The sequence below is a fragment of the Pocillopora damicornis genome, chromosome 3 (assembly GCF_964200805.1).
Source record: "Pocillopora damicornis chromosome 3, jaPocDami1.2, whole genome shotgun sequence".
NCBI lineage: Eukaryota > Metazoa > Cnidaria > Anthozoa > Scleractinia > Pocilloporidae > Pocillopora > Pocillopora damicornis.
Genome location: NC_142672.1, coordinates 12,874,861 through 12,893,324, shown reverse-complemented (window position 1 = coordinate 12,893,324; position 18,464 = coordinate 12,874,861). Strand labels below are relative to the sequence as shown.

Below are 18,464 nucleotides of genomic sequence, written 5' to 3'. Positions count from 1 at the left end.
TTGTGTGTAACAATAATCGACCGATGCACTGAATTTCTGTGCGCGTAAAAATTGAAAGCTTAACGATTAACCGGTCATGGGTGAGTCAATTGTAAACATTAAAAACAAAATTTAGCTGCGCACGGAAAGAAAAACAACTGTTTGCATAATTGTTACTGTTTGGGGTTAATCGATTTTTCAGCAAAATTGTCGTATTACTTGTTTAAAATACCCTGCGTATTTTTAACTATTGCTAAAAAGCCCTTCAGTAAATTTCAAGTATGATTTCTATGATTTTTCAAGTATATTACCTTTTTGTGTTTTCAAAAACATCACTACTTAGAAACAATTGTATTCATGTTTTGAGTCTCGTCGGCTTGAAGTTCATTTCCGGTTTGTAACGCACTACTTGTAGCGACTACCGTGACACATCAACTCGAGGCAACACAAATCAAATGGCGGAAGCCTCCAGCCTTCCTGAGGAAATATGGTTTCACATAATTGTGTACCTTGTACATATTCAGGATATTCTTAATTTAGGATGTACGAGTAGAAGACTGTTGGAAATAACAAATCAAAATGTTGTATGGAAAAGACGTTTCAAAGGTAACAATGATCACTTGCCACAACTTCATCTTAACACACGCTATGACGAAGTCGCCACTTCGAACGAGCTGAACGAGGAAAGCGCAAACTTTGATGTGAAGCCAGGATTCTGGAAGAAGTTGTATCTTAGAGCCAGTCATGCTCTCTCATTTAAAAACAGGAGAAGGGGATGGTTTTCCAGTGTCGAAGGGGAAAGACTGTGCGCGGAATTTGTAACCAATCCGAGAGGACCTGAAAATAGACGTGCGATAAATGGAATTCGATTTGACGACCGAGCACCGAAAAAGCAAAGCATAGAACTATGGGTGAAACTTAACACGAAGAAACCAGATGGGATAATTATTGGATGCCAGAGTGAATCAGTGAGGTAGCGATCTGCTTTGTTTTGTACGTGCTAAACTTCACAACATGTACATACAGGGAGCTTGCGAAAACCACGGAAACGACGCAAAGGAGAGTGTCTTGAAATGAAAGAAGTATAAGAATGAACACACTTGCGTATAAATTTTAGTAAATTTTTGTCCATCATCAGCAAACAGTAATTTGATTTTACCAACGAAGAACGTCGACGGCAAGGGCAAATTTCGTAAGAAGCTAATGGATGAGGTTGAGCATGATATCATGAGTTATCAAAACCGGTTTGATAATTCATGAAAACGAAAAACCGAAATTCAGTAATTGTTTTGATATACATTCTATAAACAATCTGCTAAAGAAGACGCTTCTCTCTCAGTTTGCCAAAGTTTGAGAGCACTTCACGGACGAGGGGCTTGGAAACTAGGCAGACTTTGAACTCGTCATGATAAGTGCATTAGGGCTCCACTTTACAGTATGGGGCTCCTTACTAACCGAGTTTTACTTGTGATACTTACAAATTTTGATCTGGTTTATTCTATTACTTTTGATGTTAATGTTTAAAATCAGTATTTTTCCAGCAAGTCTTCACTTGTACCATATCATGCCAAAACACAAGAAGCATCTTATTAATCTTACCTTAAAATTTAACATATCAAGCTTCTCAAGTCAATGTTAAACCTTGCAGATAAAGTTAAGCCTAGCTACTTTAATTATTATGTAATATAACTAACTAAGACGTATGACAAACAGCCTTGGAAGAAAAATTTCCTGGAATGTCTGTGGATCTAATTTGTTCAGAAAAACAAACAGTTTTTCAAGAGCAAAGCTCAAGGGAAACAGATAGCTTAGAGAATCAGAAATCCTCAAAGAGGAGAAGCAAATTATTTCTTATTCCCCTAATCCCCCATTGCTATTAGGATAAGCTAATGAGCAGCTATGTAAGGTAGTCTCACAAACATACTTTACCTCATCCACAGGTTAATTAATCTACAAAGGCAAGTTAAAAAGAGCACTTTAATTTATATGTTTTCTTATTGATTTTTCTATTTGTGTTGGTCTTATTCAGGACAAGCAGGTGGCCTCAATATCACTGGCAGATACTTCATGTAGGTCCAGATGGTCACATTAGAGGTTCCCTAGAACCCTACAAGTACATGAAAGGACCTTGCATAAACAATGGACAGTGGCACCACATTGCACTGGCTGCATCTTCAGACTGGCAGTGTATGTTTGTAAATGGACGCAAGGTTTGCTCAATAAATTTTGGAATTGGACATGAACTTCACAGGTGCAGCTTTAATCCTTTTTTTTTCATATAAACTGTGGTAGATGTGGAGGCAAAGTGGTTCGTTGGAAGGGTGGATAACACTATCCACTGGATAAGTTGGATTGCATTATCTGCCCTTTGAATGACTAGCTTGCCCTAACCACTGACCAAGTTTGGCAAGAGCAGTCTCTCCTTTGGGGTGAAATTGTCACAACAGTAAAAAAAAGTAGTGAAAAAAAATTTTAGTAAGCAAGCCATAGTAAACTCAGACTTCTGAGCAGTCCTGCTTCTAGCACCACCTCTCCCCACCCAGGAGTGGAATTAATAGTGGCAAACATTCAGGAAAACCTGTTATAAAGCTGGTGGTTTTCCTAAAAGGGATTACAATAGTGTCAAGAAGAAGTAGTAATACTTAAAGTCAGTAAAGGCCAAGGTCAATATGAGAGAAAATTGCTATGCTAAAATTTAAAATAGATTCACAAAACTTGGTTTTGTATAAAAGGAAATTTGCAAAATAATCACACTAACACTAAAATCTAGGGTAGTAAGCAATCTGGTTGTCACATGAGTGTAACATAACATACATACTTTATTTAAACACAGGGTGTGAACTCTTTACAGTACTGGGGTTCCACTGAAACAGCTGATTTAAACACATCAAAAAAATAAAATACAAACTAGAAATGTAAAATGCTAGGCAACATCAATAGAATATATAATTGAAACTATTAAATGCAAGATTCAATGAACAAACTATTTGCCCTGTTACCAAAAGCCTCTTACTACTCTGTAGTTTAGCATGTTAACTTCTAAAGAAACATTAATGGGCTCAATTCCGTAATTTATAGAAGGTGGAATTTCTTTCCTCTAGAATGATTTCCTGTGTTTCTCTTTAAGGGAAAATCCTCAGTCACTTTTATTGTTGAAAAATTTCCAATTCAATTTAGACATATACAATGTTGAAATGTATTAGTTGATTGACAAACTGCAACTCAGTTGGAGAGAGCTTGTCAATACTTGATTCCATTGCTGATTCTGCTCCAATATTTTATGTTTATACCCATTGTCTTTCAGACATTACATGAAATATAGTCAGATTGGTAATGGTGTTATCAGTCATGGAGTGTGCACACCTTGGAGTGATGATGCCATGCCTCGAGGCCATTGTGGATGGTATCCTTTCAATGGTTTGGTAAGATCTACTGAATAAGTTTCATTCTTGAAATATTTTTTCTAAGGGCATGAACACAAGTAGACAACTTTGTATTTCAATTTAGCCTCGTTGTAAACCAGGGGTGGGTACTTGTGTATTGGGTGAGTATGTGCTCTAGGGGTTTCTAGATGGAAGTCGCTACATGGAGATGATAAGAACTCAGGAAAAAGAAAACAAAATGGCCCTCTGAAGCATGCAAGAGTATGAGTGCCCAAGAGGATGCTGCAGACTGTAGACCTTAATCTTTGAGGAAAGTAAAGCAAAACTAAAGCAATCCTGAATTTCTTTTTATGCTTGTGTTTTGTAATTTCTATCTACCAAGGTAAGAGAGGTCCGCATCTGGTCTTGCATGCTGTCAGAATCTACAGTGCGTCGAAACATGCATGTACAACGAATTGACCTGGCTCAGTCAACATCACATGGCCACGACAGCAATGCTCTGATTGGCTACTGGCCTATGAACAGACTTATGTCTGGCCCATGGCCATGGCAAGGATCTCTAGTATCTTGTACATCCCACTTGGAACCACACAGGGAGAAGCATGTACAGCTATGTATTGTATGTGCCAGTTTAGTATGACACTGGCCTCACTCAAAATGATTAAATCAATCAGTGAATTTATCTTTATTCACTTTGCCATGCTGATACAGTATAGTGAAACATTGTTGTAATATATTCAGAAAGTGAGTTATTGTATATTAAGAAATTGAGTAATGGTAAGGAAATTATTTCTTATCTTTATGCTCCATCTACATCAGTTTTAGTTAAAACTCGTAGCATTTTGTATACTTCAAGTGACCGTCATCAGATTATACTAGATTCTAGTAAAGACTCCATGTAACCTCCTGCTTGTCACCAGAAAGAACACTTTTATTGGTTCATTTGAGATCAGTAGCAGGCAAGGCCTTCTCATAGGCAGCATACGATTCATTCAAATAGAATTCATTGATGTGTGCAAGTCAAGGAAGTGACTTGATGTCTTTGTTCAATCTGAATATCATGTCTTATAGATATATAGTGAATGTGCATTTAGGGCAGAGTCATCATAACAACTTTTAACAGAGTAAATTGCACTAATAATTTCACACTCAAATGCACAACTGATCAAATGATATTGATCACTATTTTTAAAAGTATTTGAATCAGTGTAATTAATATATGTAATCAACTAAATTAATGCTTAATTACTGTTTTAATTATTTTTTAATGTAGTTAAATATCCTAATTATGATTATACAAAAATAAAAGGCTTTTTCTCACCTATTTAATGTAACATAATTAAAGGAAACGAAATATCCTGCACAAAGTGAGAAAGCCTTCAAATGCGTAGAAATCGCAAAATAACTTTAATTGTTTCCACTGATTAAAAATTAAAATATCTCTAAAGTTTTTGACATGTATGTATCAGATTACAATCTATTTTCAATAGACGTGTTCTATTCTGCCAGAAGAAAACATCTTTCACAATGATTTATAATCATCCTCTATGAATAGCACATTTTTGCAACATGGAGTTCAATCAAAGGCTAGAGCGACTGCGTCGTAGAACAAGAAGGAACCGGCAACTCGATCGGTGAGTAATGGAAGAGGCAGGAACTCAAGTTGGCTAGTTAGGAGAATGTGTTGATAACGAGTTTTTTTAGTTAGTTTTACATGACTGTTTTTATGTTAAAGCGGTTAAAACTTAACCGAAGACTAACATCTGTTGAAGGAACTACGTTACTCTTTGTGCTTCGTGAAACCTTCAGCCCCATCTCTAAAATTTTGTCTTTTGTTATTCGTGTTATTCTTCCCCATCTTTAACCATCCTTTTTGGCTTATTTTTTAACTCTTTGGTGTTTATTAAAATTACAAAACATTTCAAAGTTGCCTTCGATTCTTCCAAGTTTTCTATAACGTAGTTCCGTTAACCTTGTAAGCCCTAAATATTACCCGCGTCGAACTTCTTCTCGCAAAAAAAAAAACGCTACTAGTGGAGGTTACGACAGTAGTTAAACAAAAAGACCGAGGAAGGGAAAATTCCCTCGATCTCCAAAAGGTTGCGTCTAGATGTATATAGAGAAAAACGCAGGGAACTCAAATGCTTGATTTCGGGTATAAAAGGTTAAGGGAAAACAAAAGAAAAATTTTACCCTTGACACCCCAGTGGACACCTTTTTGCAGAGCAAGCGTAATTTTGGCGAACGAGTGCTCAGTATTTTCTTAGCGTAAGTTATGGCCGCCACCTTTGCCTTTCATGGCAGCGGAAGGCTGAGAAGAGAAAGAAATTTGCACCAAGGGACGACGGTCAAAAATGAGGAGAGGGGAAGAGGTCGAGGAGTAAATATATTACCTAAATGTATATGAGCATAGTAAGGTGGAACCTAAGCGAACAACCATCCTGTTAATACAACCCTATTGTTATGCTCCAGGGATTGTCCTAAAGATGTCCACTGCTTGATGAAACTTAAGTTAAACGTTTGTGTCGCTAAAGTCGTTATCGTGACATTTCGCCTCAGCTTCCTTTAATGGAACAGGCTCCAACTTTTGATACTTGACTAGGTCAAAGTATCGTGCAATAGCCACGCCAGGAATGAAGAGAACTGACATCAGGACAAGTACAACCACGATGAAGACTGCCCAGTCTGGATAGGGGACCTTCTCGTAAGTGACCTGAGTAGGGAGCACCACAAACGAATTAATACTCAAGAATCAATAGTTCAGATAAACTGTTAAATACCTGAAGAAAAGTACTAAGACGATCGATAAATATGCGTTATTGATAAAGCGTGAGGTCAAGATAGCAAGATATTGGCGGAGGTTTTTTTTTTTTTTTTTTTTTGCGTTTTTATGGACCGTGACGAAGTCGAGGTATAAAAAAACGGGAAAAATCCGTCCAGCCATCTTGGACGAACGAGCTTAGTCAATAAAGGATTTATGATATAGTAGAAAGCTCAACGCTTTAACCCTTGAACTCCCGAGATCTCATTAGTAATTCTCCTTACAACCTGCCATATAATTCTTGTGATGTTAGTTCAGAGAATTTGGTATTGGATTAACTAATAATCCCCTAATTGATCTTGTTCTTTATTCTCATTGCTCGTATGCTTGAAATTGTACTGATTTTGGTGAGGAGAAATTCTGTTTTGGTCACTCATGGGAGTTAAAAGGTTAAAAAGAATCAAGACCTGTTTAAACATCAGTTGGGCAATCATTAGTTGATCTAATACCAAACTCTACGAACTAACATCCTCAGTGTGAACAGTATGGCAGACACTAAGGAGAGTTACCATGAGATCTGGGTGTGAAAGGATTAAAGAGCCTATAGTTTGCTTACCATTTCCTTGTTCCAGGCATAGTAAGAAGCCTTTCCTTGCGACATGAGAACGATGCTGGCGATCAGGATAACCAACATGGCAACTGGGGTGACGAGCATCCAGCAGATTTTCCAAAAGATGTTTGGTCGAGTACCCGTCATGTACTCTATATCATCAGAAAATCTGTCAACGAAGGAGGAATAAAGGTAACTTAGCATTGTCTGTTCCTGGATGTCTTCATTTTTATCTCAGAAAAGCTTGTGTTGTAATCGATACGACAAATTTGAAATCAACTCTACCTTGTTATGCCATAGAAATAGCAAACACCGACACACTCGCAGATTGCGATGAGTAACAGGGGAAGGTTGCCTGCGAAACTGTCAAACATCTGAAGAATATATTCACCAGAATATGTGACCATGGGAAGACCGATACATAGGCCAGTGATGCACAGAAGCCCTGGAATAAAACGGATTTACAACACACGTTGCAACATACAAAAGATTACGCTTGATTATTACCGAATTTAGATTTGACTTGGGCGTTCATGATCTGTCACTCGCATCTGCATACATCTGAATTCACGACGCCTCATTCCAATTTAATTTATGCAAGTTTCTCTTACTTCAATAATGTAAAGCTTGTAGGGGTATGTTTGTTCTATGCTCCAATTTAAGAGGGAGAGAAGGATTGAAAAGTGTTTCCTCTGACAGTTTTGTTACTAGCCAATTTGCGCTGGTATTTCGTTCCTTTTACCTCGTTGCGAGCGAGGAAACTGAGTCTTCCTGATGCGTGGTGAGTACCCTATGCTCTTATTGGTCAAAATTCCCTCAATAAACAGAAAAGACATTCTAAGAATTCCCTTCTTGTATCTGAAAAAAAAAGACCATGAGACTCCTTACCAGATAGAATTTCGCGTCTTAGTTTTCCAAATCCTCTGACGTCTTGCAAGGCTGTCGTTACACTTTCCAGCGCTCCAAACAAGCTGTCCAGCCCAAGGGTTAGAAGCATGAGGAAGAACAAGATAGACCAGAAGGTTGCCCCAGGCATTTGGTTGATGGCATCGGTGAAAGCAATAAAAACCAATCCTGGACCACTGGCTGCCTATTGGATATCAAAAAATTTAAGGTGGCCTTAGCAATTAGGGTCGTGGCACCAAGAATTTCTCGTTTTGATTTCCACTGAGCTTTGCAAATGGCATTCACGGTATGGTGCAGCAGAAAAGAGACACTCAGCTTATCTAAATCATGACCCAGTCGTAAATTCTATCCTTTCAAGAAAGTGCACCTACCTGACACGATGTTTAGTAAATTACGAAGAAGCGATTCTTCAATACCTAAGATTACTGAGGACTGACACAGGGGCGTAGCCAGGATTTTTCAAAGGGGAAGGGAGGGGTTACACCTATTAGGGTATTCTCCAGATTGTCGTGCCGACCTCCGCACCGTGTTTTACTTTTAAAAAGGCTTACAAAGGGGGGAGGGACACCCCAGGACTCCTTCCCCCCCCCCCCCCCGAGCTACGCCTTTGTGAAGGCTATTGTTCTTTTGGAGCCTTAAACAATTTGTTTTAAAATTACCACTTTTCTTAGGATACTCCAAACCAAACCGATATGTTTTCGCTTTTTTAACACGATATTCAGTTGAGAAACAAAGACCCCAAACGTTATCTAGTTTGACTTGCTCTAGATTACAGGACTACTTGAAAAACTGAAGACTAAGCACACATAACTGTTCACCTACATCGGAAAGGAAAGTTTCCAGATCGCATTTTTGAAGCACATATCCACTTGTGATATTGCTTGTACCATTGCCGTGATGAGCGGACAATCCAGTTGTGTTCAGCTGGTGAGCTGTTGAGTTGAGGCGCTCCAAGAGTTTGGCATTGTTTGCTTCACAGTTTTCCATCATGTAGGTTGCTCTGTGAAAACGTAAACGTATTTCACAAAGGTGCTCAAACAAAGTCTTAAGCTCCCATCCTACTTTTCAAAACTGCCTCCCATCGTTTTAGACGAAACGAAAATTCATGATCAACCCCTTTCCCTTCCATAACAAAGATGAAGTCCAAAACGCGTCCTTTGTTAGATCTTTAAATTTTTGGAGGGTTATTCTAGTTTTTCTATCTATTTTGTCCAAGAATGAACCTCACTTATACTCTGTGGTTCCCTCCTTGTTATTTCCGCTCAAGGGTTAGTGGAATACTGATGAACCCGATCTTGTTCCATTAAACTACCGATATACCTTAAAGTTGTTACATTTTTAAAGTCAAATCCCCACAATTTTTGACTTGAACGAAATAACTCGTATCTTTCCTGTGATAGTAAATTATGTATTCGATATTTTAGAAAAAGACCCTGGGAACCTGAATACCCAAACCCCGTTGGCCGGGCCTTTTTTCTTTTGGTCAGTTTAAAGGACTTGCATACGTCACAATGTTTGGGTCATTTTCAGCTTTCCATAGAGGGTAGACGAAAACACCAGGGATAACCAAGATGGTCAGCGATGGCGGAGACCCGCAACACGGATTTGGCTAAATGTTTCTCCTGACCCGGTACTCATATATTAGTTGACACGGTTTTGTACGCTTGGAAACGGCGTGTGCTGTATTTGTAATTCTGTAGAAGAACCTATTGCCAATGATCGATTTGTAAACTCGACAGGCAGACAGTGACACCATGGACTGATCTTCGGTATTTCGTTGAGGTATGGCCTGAAAAACGTGTTTGCAGTAACAACTAATTTGTCACGGCCGGTCTGAAGCTCGCGCCAAAACTATCGTCAAACTTCTCCGCGGAGTTATGCACAACCTGTTTTTCGTCGACAACAGGGATTTCCTCGCAAAGGAGAGACCTTATGGCACTTTATTGTTCGCCGTGTCTCGGTCAATTTTCGAGCTTAATAGTGGTCTTGCCAGAAATGAATAATCTTGTGAGCTCAGTACCATTAGAATTTGCTGAATTTTGGCAAATTGAGGCGCTAAACTGTAGAAGGAAGCAGTTTTCTCTTGGCTATACTCTATCCAAAATGTGTGTTGAAGGAAAGGGTCGGAGAGTTCTGGTCTAAACTGATTGGATCTTCATATGTTTTTCGATGAAACAGGGATGAGTTCTCTTACCTGAATCCTAAAATGGAGAAAACAACAATCCCAGCGAACAGGGAAGTCATACAGTTAGCGACGGAAATTGTAATGGTATCACGTAGTGTGTTTCCGTGAATAGGATTGTAACTGGCATAGGCAATCATTGTGCCAAATGCCAGGCCCAAAGAGAAGAAGATTTGTGTAGCTGCGTCCAGCCAGACCAGTGGGTCCAGAAGTCGATCCCACTGTTGATGAAAACATAAATCAGTGTTTCGAGAACTACTGAGTCCTGCTTTGATCGACACATTTCATCTGGGCTCGAGGCGCAGAGATCAGTGTCAGACAGGTTTTGATGTTGATGTATTCAGTTCTTTTACCTTTAACTAAGAGTTTAACGTTAGTATTCAGTTTATGGTCCATTTAATTGGAGAAATAAGTAAATGATGAGCAATACACTTAGCTCACCAGGTTTAAGTTATCAGATGTTAAATGTTAAATTTGCGGCTATCATGCAGACGACTTCAGTGTTTCGAGAACAACTGTGCAAGCGAATGAGCTCTTCTGCTGAGTGCCGGACACAGCAGAAGATGCAAACATATTTTACATCTTATTTTAGGGTGCTTTAGATGCTTGATCGATAGACCAGAACACCTCAATTTGTCTCTTCTGCCAGTGTTTTGAGAACTACTGGGACTGACTGGTAGCTGAAACTGGGCACAAAGCGCAGTATCCAGCTTTTAAGTGTATATTTTGCATCTGGAGAACAACCAGTGTTTTGAGAACTACTGGGTACTTGATTGGCAGCTGTTACTGGGCATTATGGCGCAGCATCAGCATTCAAAGTTTAGAAGTCACCTTTGTATTTAGAGAAAACCAGTGTTTTGAGAACTACTGGGATCTGATTGGCAGCTGTTACTGGGCACCAAGACGCAGCAATCAGCATTTTAGAGATTCAAATCGTTTTTGTGAATAAAAGAACCAGTGTTTTGAGAACTACTGGGTATCCGATTGACAACTGTTACTGGGCACCAAGACGCAGCAATCAGCATTTTAGAATATTAATCGATGTTTTAAATATAGGAACCAGTGTTTTGAGAACGACTGGGTATTTGGTTGGTTACTACCACTGGGCACCATGGCGCAGCGGTCAGCATTCTTTTCTCTTCGCTTAGTTCATTTGGAGAATAGAGTTGATTTAAGAGATTGAGAGTTTTTGTGAACTACTGCGTTTAAAAATGATAGTGATTACTGGGCACAGGGCTCAGCAAAAAAAAACTAACCATATCATTGTGTTTTTGTTGTTCAATCAGTGTTTTGAGAACTACTGCGTTGGTCCGATTGCCGTGACTGGGCACAAGGCGCAGTAAACGGCATTAAGATGTGTTATATCTGATTAAATAAATTTTAAGAATAGCTTAGTTTATCTTTTATAATTGTTTCAGAAAGATGTGCATGTTTCAATGCATAAGACGCGATGTCCAAGTTTCTTTTTCAAAGAATGTCCGCGTTTCGAGAACGCCAAATTTCAGTGATATTCTACGATTTACAGCTGGCACTGAGCTCTAAAGGCACGGCACACAGCATTATTCCTTTCACTATAGCAAACAATTTTGTTACTCTGCAGAGAATGGAGATTTATGAAGCTTTATTAATAAATTACATATGTCTTTAATTGTGCATTTGAAATATGTCTACGCGATGCCCACCTCGATTTAAACCTCAGAATCGAGATCCTCACTTTGTACTGATCACATTGTTCCCATCCTGAGTCTCTACATTTGAAGCATGGATGTATGTTAGTGTCTGTTGACTTTTCATTGAATATTTAATGCATTGGAATTGCACACGTTTGTCTGTAATTGATGGTTTAGGAGTCGCCGGTGTGGTTTGTGTAGCCTCGAACCTCTTCATGGGACGGGAAAAACTGATACACGATGACGTCTTCGTTGCCGAGCCGGCCTACAGTTATTGACAAGAACCGAACCTAGTAGTTAGTTGTAAGCTGCATTGTTAGGGTATATCCTATTTGTTTGGAAAAGTCCCGAGAGATTTAAAACTCTGCATTGGAATTGCCGAGTTATGAAGATAGGAAAAGGTTTCTCCCACTGTTTTGCATTCCTTCCAAACAACGCCGAATCTCTTATCTTGCTCACTGTTTTGACTTAGGGAACTGCATTGGAATTGCAGAAAGGATTTCAGCGTTAAAAGAACTTGCGGAAGTAGCTTAATGTGGTACGATGCGGAATCTGGTGGTGCTCTTTTGAAAGGGTTTAAGACTGAGCGGAAACAACCGATTTTAGCAGCAATGCTCACCAGCAGGCTTGAGACTGCACTGGAATTGCAGATGCCTGGCATGGAGTTGTCGCGACTAATTTGGCCGGTATGAAGTGATTTGAAGTATTATGATAGCGAGGGTGAGTCAAACGAGGGAAAACTGCATTTGAATTGCAGGAAACTGAAAAAACGTTCTTATGATTATGCTGCATTTGAATTGCAGTTTAGGGGTTCGATACATCTCCGATATGGCACTTTTCTGCATTAGAATTGCAGACATCACATGGTCCATACTTACGCTGTCCAAGTTTGCTGGAGCTACATCATTGGGACCGCAGTGTTAAACTGCATAGGAATCGCAGAAACCTCTACTGCAGTTAGACGTTAGTTATCATCTTGGAGAGGGATTAATGGTTAGACCTTCTTTTTTTCTACTCCTTTACATAAACTATCTATCTAAGAAAGCCCTCTCTCAGTAAGCCCTCTCTCAGTAAGCCCTCTCTCAGTAAGCCCTCTCTCAGTAAGCCCTCTCTCAGTAAGCCCTCTCTCAGTAAGCCCTCTCTCAGTAAGCCCTCTCTCAGTAAGCCCTCTCTCAGTAAGCCCTCTCTCAGTAAGCCCTCTCTCAGTAAGCCCTCTCTCAGTAAGCCCTCTCTCAGTAAGCCCTCTCTCAGTAAGCCCTCTCTCAGTAAGCCCTCTCTCAGTAAGCCCTCTCTCAGTAAGCCCTCTCTCAGTAAGCCCTCTCTCAGTAAGCCCTCTCTCAGTAAGCCCTCTCTCAGTAAGCCCTCTCACAGCTTCTAAGTTGAGCGAACCATGGATTGTTCAGTTTAAGCTTAGTTAACCGCAGTCAACGGCGACTTATTGACAATTGCCGTTTTGACAAAAGAATCGCAAGGATGCGATGACATCAAGACACCTCTAAACCTTTTTTTGGCTTGGGTTAACTCGTCTCATCCAAAGAATAATTACAGCTAAGAAAGAGCTTACTTTTTTTAGACAATCTGGACCTCTGGGTAGCCGCAAGATGCGAGCACTCCTGCTTCAAAAATTAATATTTTCAGAGCAATCAAATGACCTTAGTAGGAGTCATCACGTTTCAGGTCCTAGCATGCAAAGGTTTTAAATTGAAAAAGCAGTCAATGCTATCGTGGCATCTACCCTTATTCCTCTGACCTGTGGGACAGCGAAGGTCAGGCAGGTCCCCCCTTAGTCTATTTTGGTCTACAGTGGCAGCTGGATGATCCCAACTGTGCATAAGCCGATCCTATCAAGCGAGTCTCCTCATAACTTTTCCTAAGATTGTTCCGATTCATATATTAAATGTTTACAATTTTAACAGGCTTGGACACCAGAGGCCCAACTGTCACGCCACACTTAAGTGTCCCTTTATCTTATTACTATCTCCCTAACTCTTCCTCACAATTCCTGGCCTATCTTCAATTTTTTTTTAATTAATCAGCAGAGAGGGATACCTAATTTAGCCTATTTCCCCCAGAAGTACATCATGAGAACTTAACGCAGACTAACGTAACACAACCTCCCTGAGTTTTTTTTTCTTCTTCTAACTTGTCTTCTTTTCCTTTCAGTGCAAAGATCCCGACTTTTAAAGGATATACATACCTTTGGAGTAAACAAATGTATTATTCCCTTTTCAAAGCCTTTCAAAAGTAGACCCCGAATGAAGAATGCAAAGAGGACCAGATATGGAAATGTTGCTGTGAAGTAGACGACCTGCAAGATAACACCATGGCTTACCGTGACATTATTTTAACAGATGGTAAAATATTTCAAAAAAATCATTTTCGCGTTTATAGCAGGATAGATAAAAATACCCTAATTTGCCTTTAAAGTGATTCAGCATAGTTTTGAAATTTTCTGTAAGGAATTTGTTAACCGTGGTAAACTGTTGCATGCATTACGAGCCTGAGCTTAATGACAAAGAAATAAGTTGACAATACTTGAAAAATTATCGTACCTTGCCAGATGACTGGATGCTTTTGATGATGCAAAGGTAGGCCAACACCCACGCAACTACAAGGGCCACGGCTAACTTCCAGTTGATCTCTGCGCTCTCCTCTATTCTGTTGGCGTGCATTAAAGTCTCTCTGTGGTAGAAGTAAGCAGTTGGACTGCTCTCGGAGCATTCTCTTGGTATTGTTAACTCAGTGCCGTTAGGGCTTGCCACTTGAGGACACTCTGCCCACGGTAGAGGGGACTGGAACGACTGGACGAAGTAGAACAACACCCAAGCAATGACCACGTTGTAATAGCTGCCAACCAGTATGCTAACCACCGTTGTTGCAATCCCTACACCTCCCAGGTAGGGACTAACTGTGCTCCAGACGTTGATAGCTCCTTGACGAAGGCGTTGACCGATACTGAGTTCCAAGTAGAAGATCGGTATTCCCTCGAATATCAGCATGACAAAGTAGGGTATCAAAAAAGCGCCTAAGAAAAGGAAAAAAGGATAATAGAAAAACTTTGTTAATTATAGTATACTAAGGTAAAAATGAACGCATAGTGGAAGTCAAACTTGACTGGACTGTTGAAACCGAAAAGATACATCTTTCCTTCAAAACACTCGTATAGATCGGCATCGACGATGTGGATTTTAGGTCCTTTGATAAACTTCTGTTAATCACTTTGCAGAGGGAAGAATAATCGCCACATTCAGCTGATAGCAGTGGATCTTGTCGGTACTGCTCGCAAACAAAGCCGCCGGTAAAATAGAGACTTTAATGTTATCAGGTGTTTTGGTGGTCTACCTTTCGTCAATTTTTTTTTCCCTGAGGTATCTAATCATACAATTTTGAGTTACGTCTCGAGATAGAGCATGAGCCAGTTCCGCCATAACCCCAAGCTAAAAATTTTATCAAGTGAAGTGGCGAAAGTCTGGATGCATTCATATAAGCTGAAGTATAGACACAAGAAGTAATCATCACTCATGATTTCTTAATGTAATTCGTTTAAATGTCGAGATTGATTTTGATTCCCTAAGATCGCGGCCACAAAGAACTGGATGCTTTACTATATTTTTATGACTAAAGGCAGGGCCATCGAATCTGAGCAATTGCCGAAAATGGTGTAATGGAAACTGGTCTTAAAATTTACACTCATTGTGAAAAACCGCAAGCATTCGATACCAATCGTTTTTACTGGATCAGCAGCCCTGTATTATCGTCACTAATGTATAGAACGTGTGTTTTACCGCAGTTTTACGTTTATAATCAAAACATCGAAAATCTAATCGCTGTAGAATTGCGGCCTAAGACCAACGCCCTAATTTCCATCAAGTTTAGTTTGTTTCACGTCTTATGCATGTTCTGGACTATTTTATTTTCAAGTTTCTGATGACGTTACGATATTTATCGAGAGATGCACAACTTTTTGAAATTATTACGAGAAAAAGAATAGAAATTTCATTAAAAAAATAGTAATAAAACAGAACGACAATGATGCTTGAATTATTTAATATGTGCATAGGTCCTTAATGGTTTACTTTTCGGAGTCCAAATATTTAGGAACGGAAAGGACCCCCTCCATGTCCCTTCCACTTAAATTCAAAATAAGATGTTTTTAAATGTACATATATCTTAATAAACTGATCAGAAAAGAAAATATTTGCCCGGTTTCATGTAAATGCACAGAAAGCTTCATTCCAATTACTTTTTCAGCAGAGAGCTGTCAAAACCTAAATTTCCGTATCCTGTCGTGATGAAAAACTCCGAGAACAATGAGACGAAAACGTTTCGGACCCTTTCATAACCCTTTCTCGAAAATTCCATCCTAATAGCGTGATCTTTAAGGTGTTCCTAAATTAAAAATGTCAATTCTTGCCATTAGAAACCTAAGTGTTTGAAACCTAAATGCAAACATTTTTACCTCGTGCAGGGAAAATATTTGCCAATTACTTTTATCTGATTCACATAGTGTATAGAAACAATTCTTCAATGAATAACTTTTCAGCCTTATTTTCAAAGTGTATTCAATTTTACCACCAGGCTATGATTATTTTTGTTTTATAATTTTTTTTTCCTGATGCATCCACTTCACCTAGACCTGCTCCACTTCAACTTTGTTTAACACTGAGACATTTTTCGGTAACTGATCAACCGACGACAACCTTTTTTTTCTCTCGTGTTTTCTCACGAGAACCGAAAAACACTTATACAAAAGCTTCCAGACTCCATAAATAAGGTCGTATCCTTGAGATAATCCCCAAGGTTACAAAAGAGAATCAAAATTGTGCTCTTAGCGATAACATTTCACCTTAAAAAAAACCCGTAAAACCCCCCTACAGCGGGTGCAGAATATTTGCCGCCAAATTTGTGGACTTTGATCTCAGCTTCTAAAAAAAATCATGGAGAAAAGAAAACAAGAACAAAACAGACGAATTGAGCTTGTGTCATATTGCGGTCACAAAAGAAAGCATTCCTTGCTCTCCAAGGCCATACTCTAAGTTATTTCTTGGTTTTGGATATAGGAACTTGAATGAAAAAGATGTTGATAACATCAGATGGCAGGCGTATTCCTCCCATAAATTTTGTTTGACTGATGCCATGACATGTCTCACAGCTAAATAAATCCGGTATCGAAAATCGGTTCAAAAGTGGAAAATATCTTACTAAGAAAGTTGATCGCGCTGATTCTGGTTGAACTTTCAACATTTTTTGGCACGGCTGAAGGACTCCCGACTGAGGGCAGAGAGAAACGCTATTTATTTTTGTTCTCGCGCACATCTGTAAAATTTTGTTTTCCAAAACTTAGTGTTTCATTGTTAATTGTCTCCCAGATTAAGTCCTAACTATTGTGAAGTGTGCTAAGGCTATATGATCTTGCCTACCGTATTCAGGGCGTTAGTTTTATTGGGTTAAAAAAAAAAGGATTGAAAGCTATCGATTGGTTGGAATAAAAAAGAAGCAGTGCCTTTTGCTAGAATTTCAATTTTGAATATTTGTGTAATAGTTTGTGAAATTTTTCGAAATTTTCGAGCGCTTTTTTTGTTTCAGTCATTATTCTGTCGTTCAGGGGAGCGAATCATTTTGGTCGGAATTTGACGGCAATGCTAATGTTCCCTCACACTTTGAAGTGTTTTTTATTCATTGTTCCTGTTGAATTTCAAGACACTCCCGAGGGAACGTGAATTTATCGCTGTTTCTTTATTAATTTTAAATCTATTGTCAATAGAAATGAACATTTTAGACTCTAAAATGTTCATTTCTATTGACAAGAGATTTAAAATTCACGGATCCTCAAAGAATCAGAGACGCTCTTTCATTTAAGAGATGAGCCTAGATTGATTTTTCATAAAGTTCGCTCTTATGTTGAGGATTTCACATTCAAATACTTGATAAATGGCAATTACGAGGGGAGTAGATCAACCTTTTCTTATTGTACCTAACTCTAAAATCATATTTTCAGTATTCAAGAAAAACTGATTAGGAAAATTTGATAAAATGAGTATACCTCCTCCATTTTTCTGGCAAAGCCATGGAAACCTCCAAACGTTTCCCAAACCAACCGCAAACCCGACCGCAGAGAGAAGAAATTGGACTTTATTGTCCCATCCAAGTCGTATCTTCTCGGTCTCGATCACTTCCACTCTTGTTTGGGGATCGTCTTCATCAGATGTTAACATTACCGTTGTTGAAATGTTTTTGTAGGTGGCAGTTTTATCAGCAGACGGATTTTTCTCGCTCATCTTTACTTCAGAGCTGAGAAGCTTCAGCAAAATCTGTCGAAAGATCGAAGCAATATAATTGTTATCACTTTCGATCGATGTTTATATTCTTGTCCTCAGACGAAATCAGAGTGCTCTAATTACCATACTTGCGCTAGTAATATTATTTTTAGTCTTACTTGTGCGCGACGTTTCCGAGAGAACAGAGAAAGGTTAGGATTTGGAATGTCCCAGCGGCTACTCGACTATGAAACGAGCTTCTCTTTCAGGATGTAAAATCGTAAAGCAACCGGTTTCGCGGTATTTCAGCGTAAGGCCGGTCGTTTGCATGTGCTCAGAGCGTGGTATGTAAACAGCTGAATGATGAAACACCGGCAAATAATTAGCCAATCACAATTGATGTCGTATTCTTAGTATTGTCACCATCGTGTAGCAACAAAAGATCTTACTTTACTAATCCTTCATACATAATCAGGATAGCTTACACACAATTACAGGAAACACGATTATTTTTGGCTCGGAATCTCTTTAAAAAAAGCTAGCCGTATTTCAAAATAAAATAAACGGAAATACAATTTTTTAAGGGCAGCTTTCTGATAAAGTAATGTAAAACTTTGACGCTCCTCGCGTGAGCCAATCATTTCTTTTGTTTGAATTGGTTGTCTGAGAAAAACTGTCATGTTGTTGCATCAGCCGTCTCTTGTGGCCTTTTTTGT

At 39.0% G+C, this 18,464-nt stretch overlaps 2 protein-coding genes across 2 annotated transcripts; one reads left to right on the top strand and one right to left on the bottom strand.

The window, feature by feature from the left end:
* Positions 1–398: 398 nt before the first annotated feature.
* LOC113674315 (uncharacterized) lies at positions 399–4,809 on the top strand. Its single transcript, XM_027190800.2, has 4 exons — positions 399–952; positions 2,009–2,230; positions 3,284–3,401; positions 3,745–4,809. Exons 1-4 carry the CDS (start codon positions 435–437, stop codon positions 4,000–4,002), a joined length of 1,116 nt encoding a protein of 371 aa, XP_027046601.2. The 5' UTR covers positions 399–434; the 3' UTR covers positions 4,003–4,809.
* LOC113674316 (sodium-dependent neutral amino acid transporter B(0)AT3) lies at positions 4,032–18,318 on the bottom strand. The gene is made up of 10 exons (XM_027190801.2): positions 17,928–18,318; positions 17,535–17,802; positions 14,044–14,516; positions 13,689–13,799; positions 9,834–10,042; positions 8,462–8,639; positions 7,622–7,823; positions 7,019–7,178; positions 6,740–6,902; positions 4,032–6,075 (listed from the first exon to the last, which is right to left on the bottom strand). The coding sequence occupies exons 2-10, from the start codon at positions 17,767–17,769 to the stop codon at positions 5,875–5,877; spliced, it is 1,932 nt and encodes a 643-aa protein (XP_027046602.2). The 5' UTR covers positions 17,770–17,802; positions 17,928–18,318; the 3' UTR covers positions 4,032–5,874.
* Positions 18,319–18,464: the final 146 nt, after the last annotated feature.

Bases quoted from the DNA above. Each gene is read 5' to 3' on its own strand.
- LOC113674315 (XM_027190800.2), top strand. From the start codon at position 435: ATGGCGGAAGCCTCCAGCCTTCCTGAGGAAATATGGTTTCACATAATT. The intron at 953-2,008 runs GTAGCGATCTGC...GGTCTTATTCAG, and splicing joins TGCCAGAGTGAATCAGTGAG to GACAAGCAGGTGGCCTCAAT. The intron at 3,402-3,744 runs GTAAGATCTACT...CTATCTACCAAG, and splicing joins GGTATCCTTTCAATGGTTTG to GTAAGAGAGGTCCGCATCTG.
- LOC113674316 (XM_027190801.2), bottom strand. From the start codon at position 17,769: ATGAGCGAGAAAAATCCGTCTGCTGATAAAACTGCCACCTACAAAAAC. The intron at 10,043-13,688 runs GTATGTATATCC...TTTCATCAACAG, and splicing joins TACATTTGTTTACTCCAAAG to TGGGATCGACTTCTGGACCC. The intron at 6,903-7,018 runs GTAGAGTTGATT...CTTCGTTGACAG, and splicing joins TATTTCTATGGCATAACAAG to ATTTTCTGATGATATAGAGT.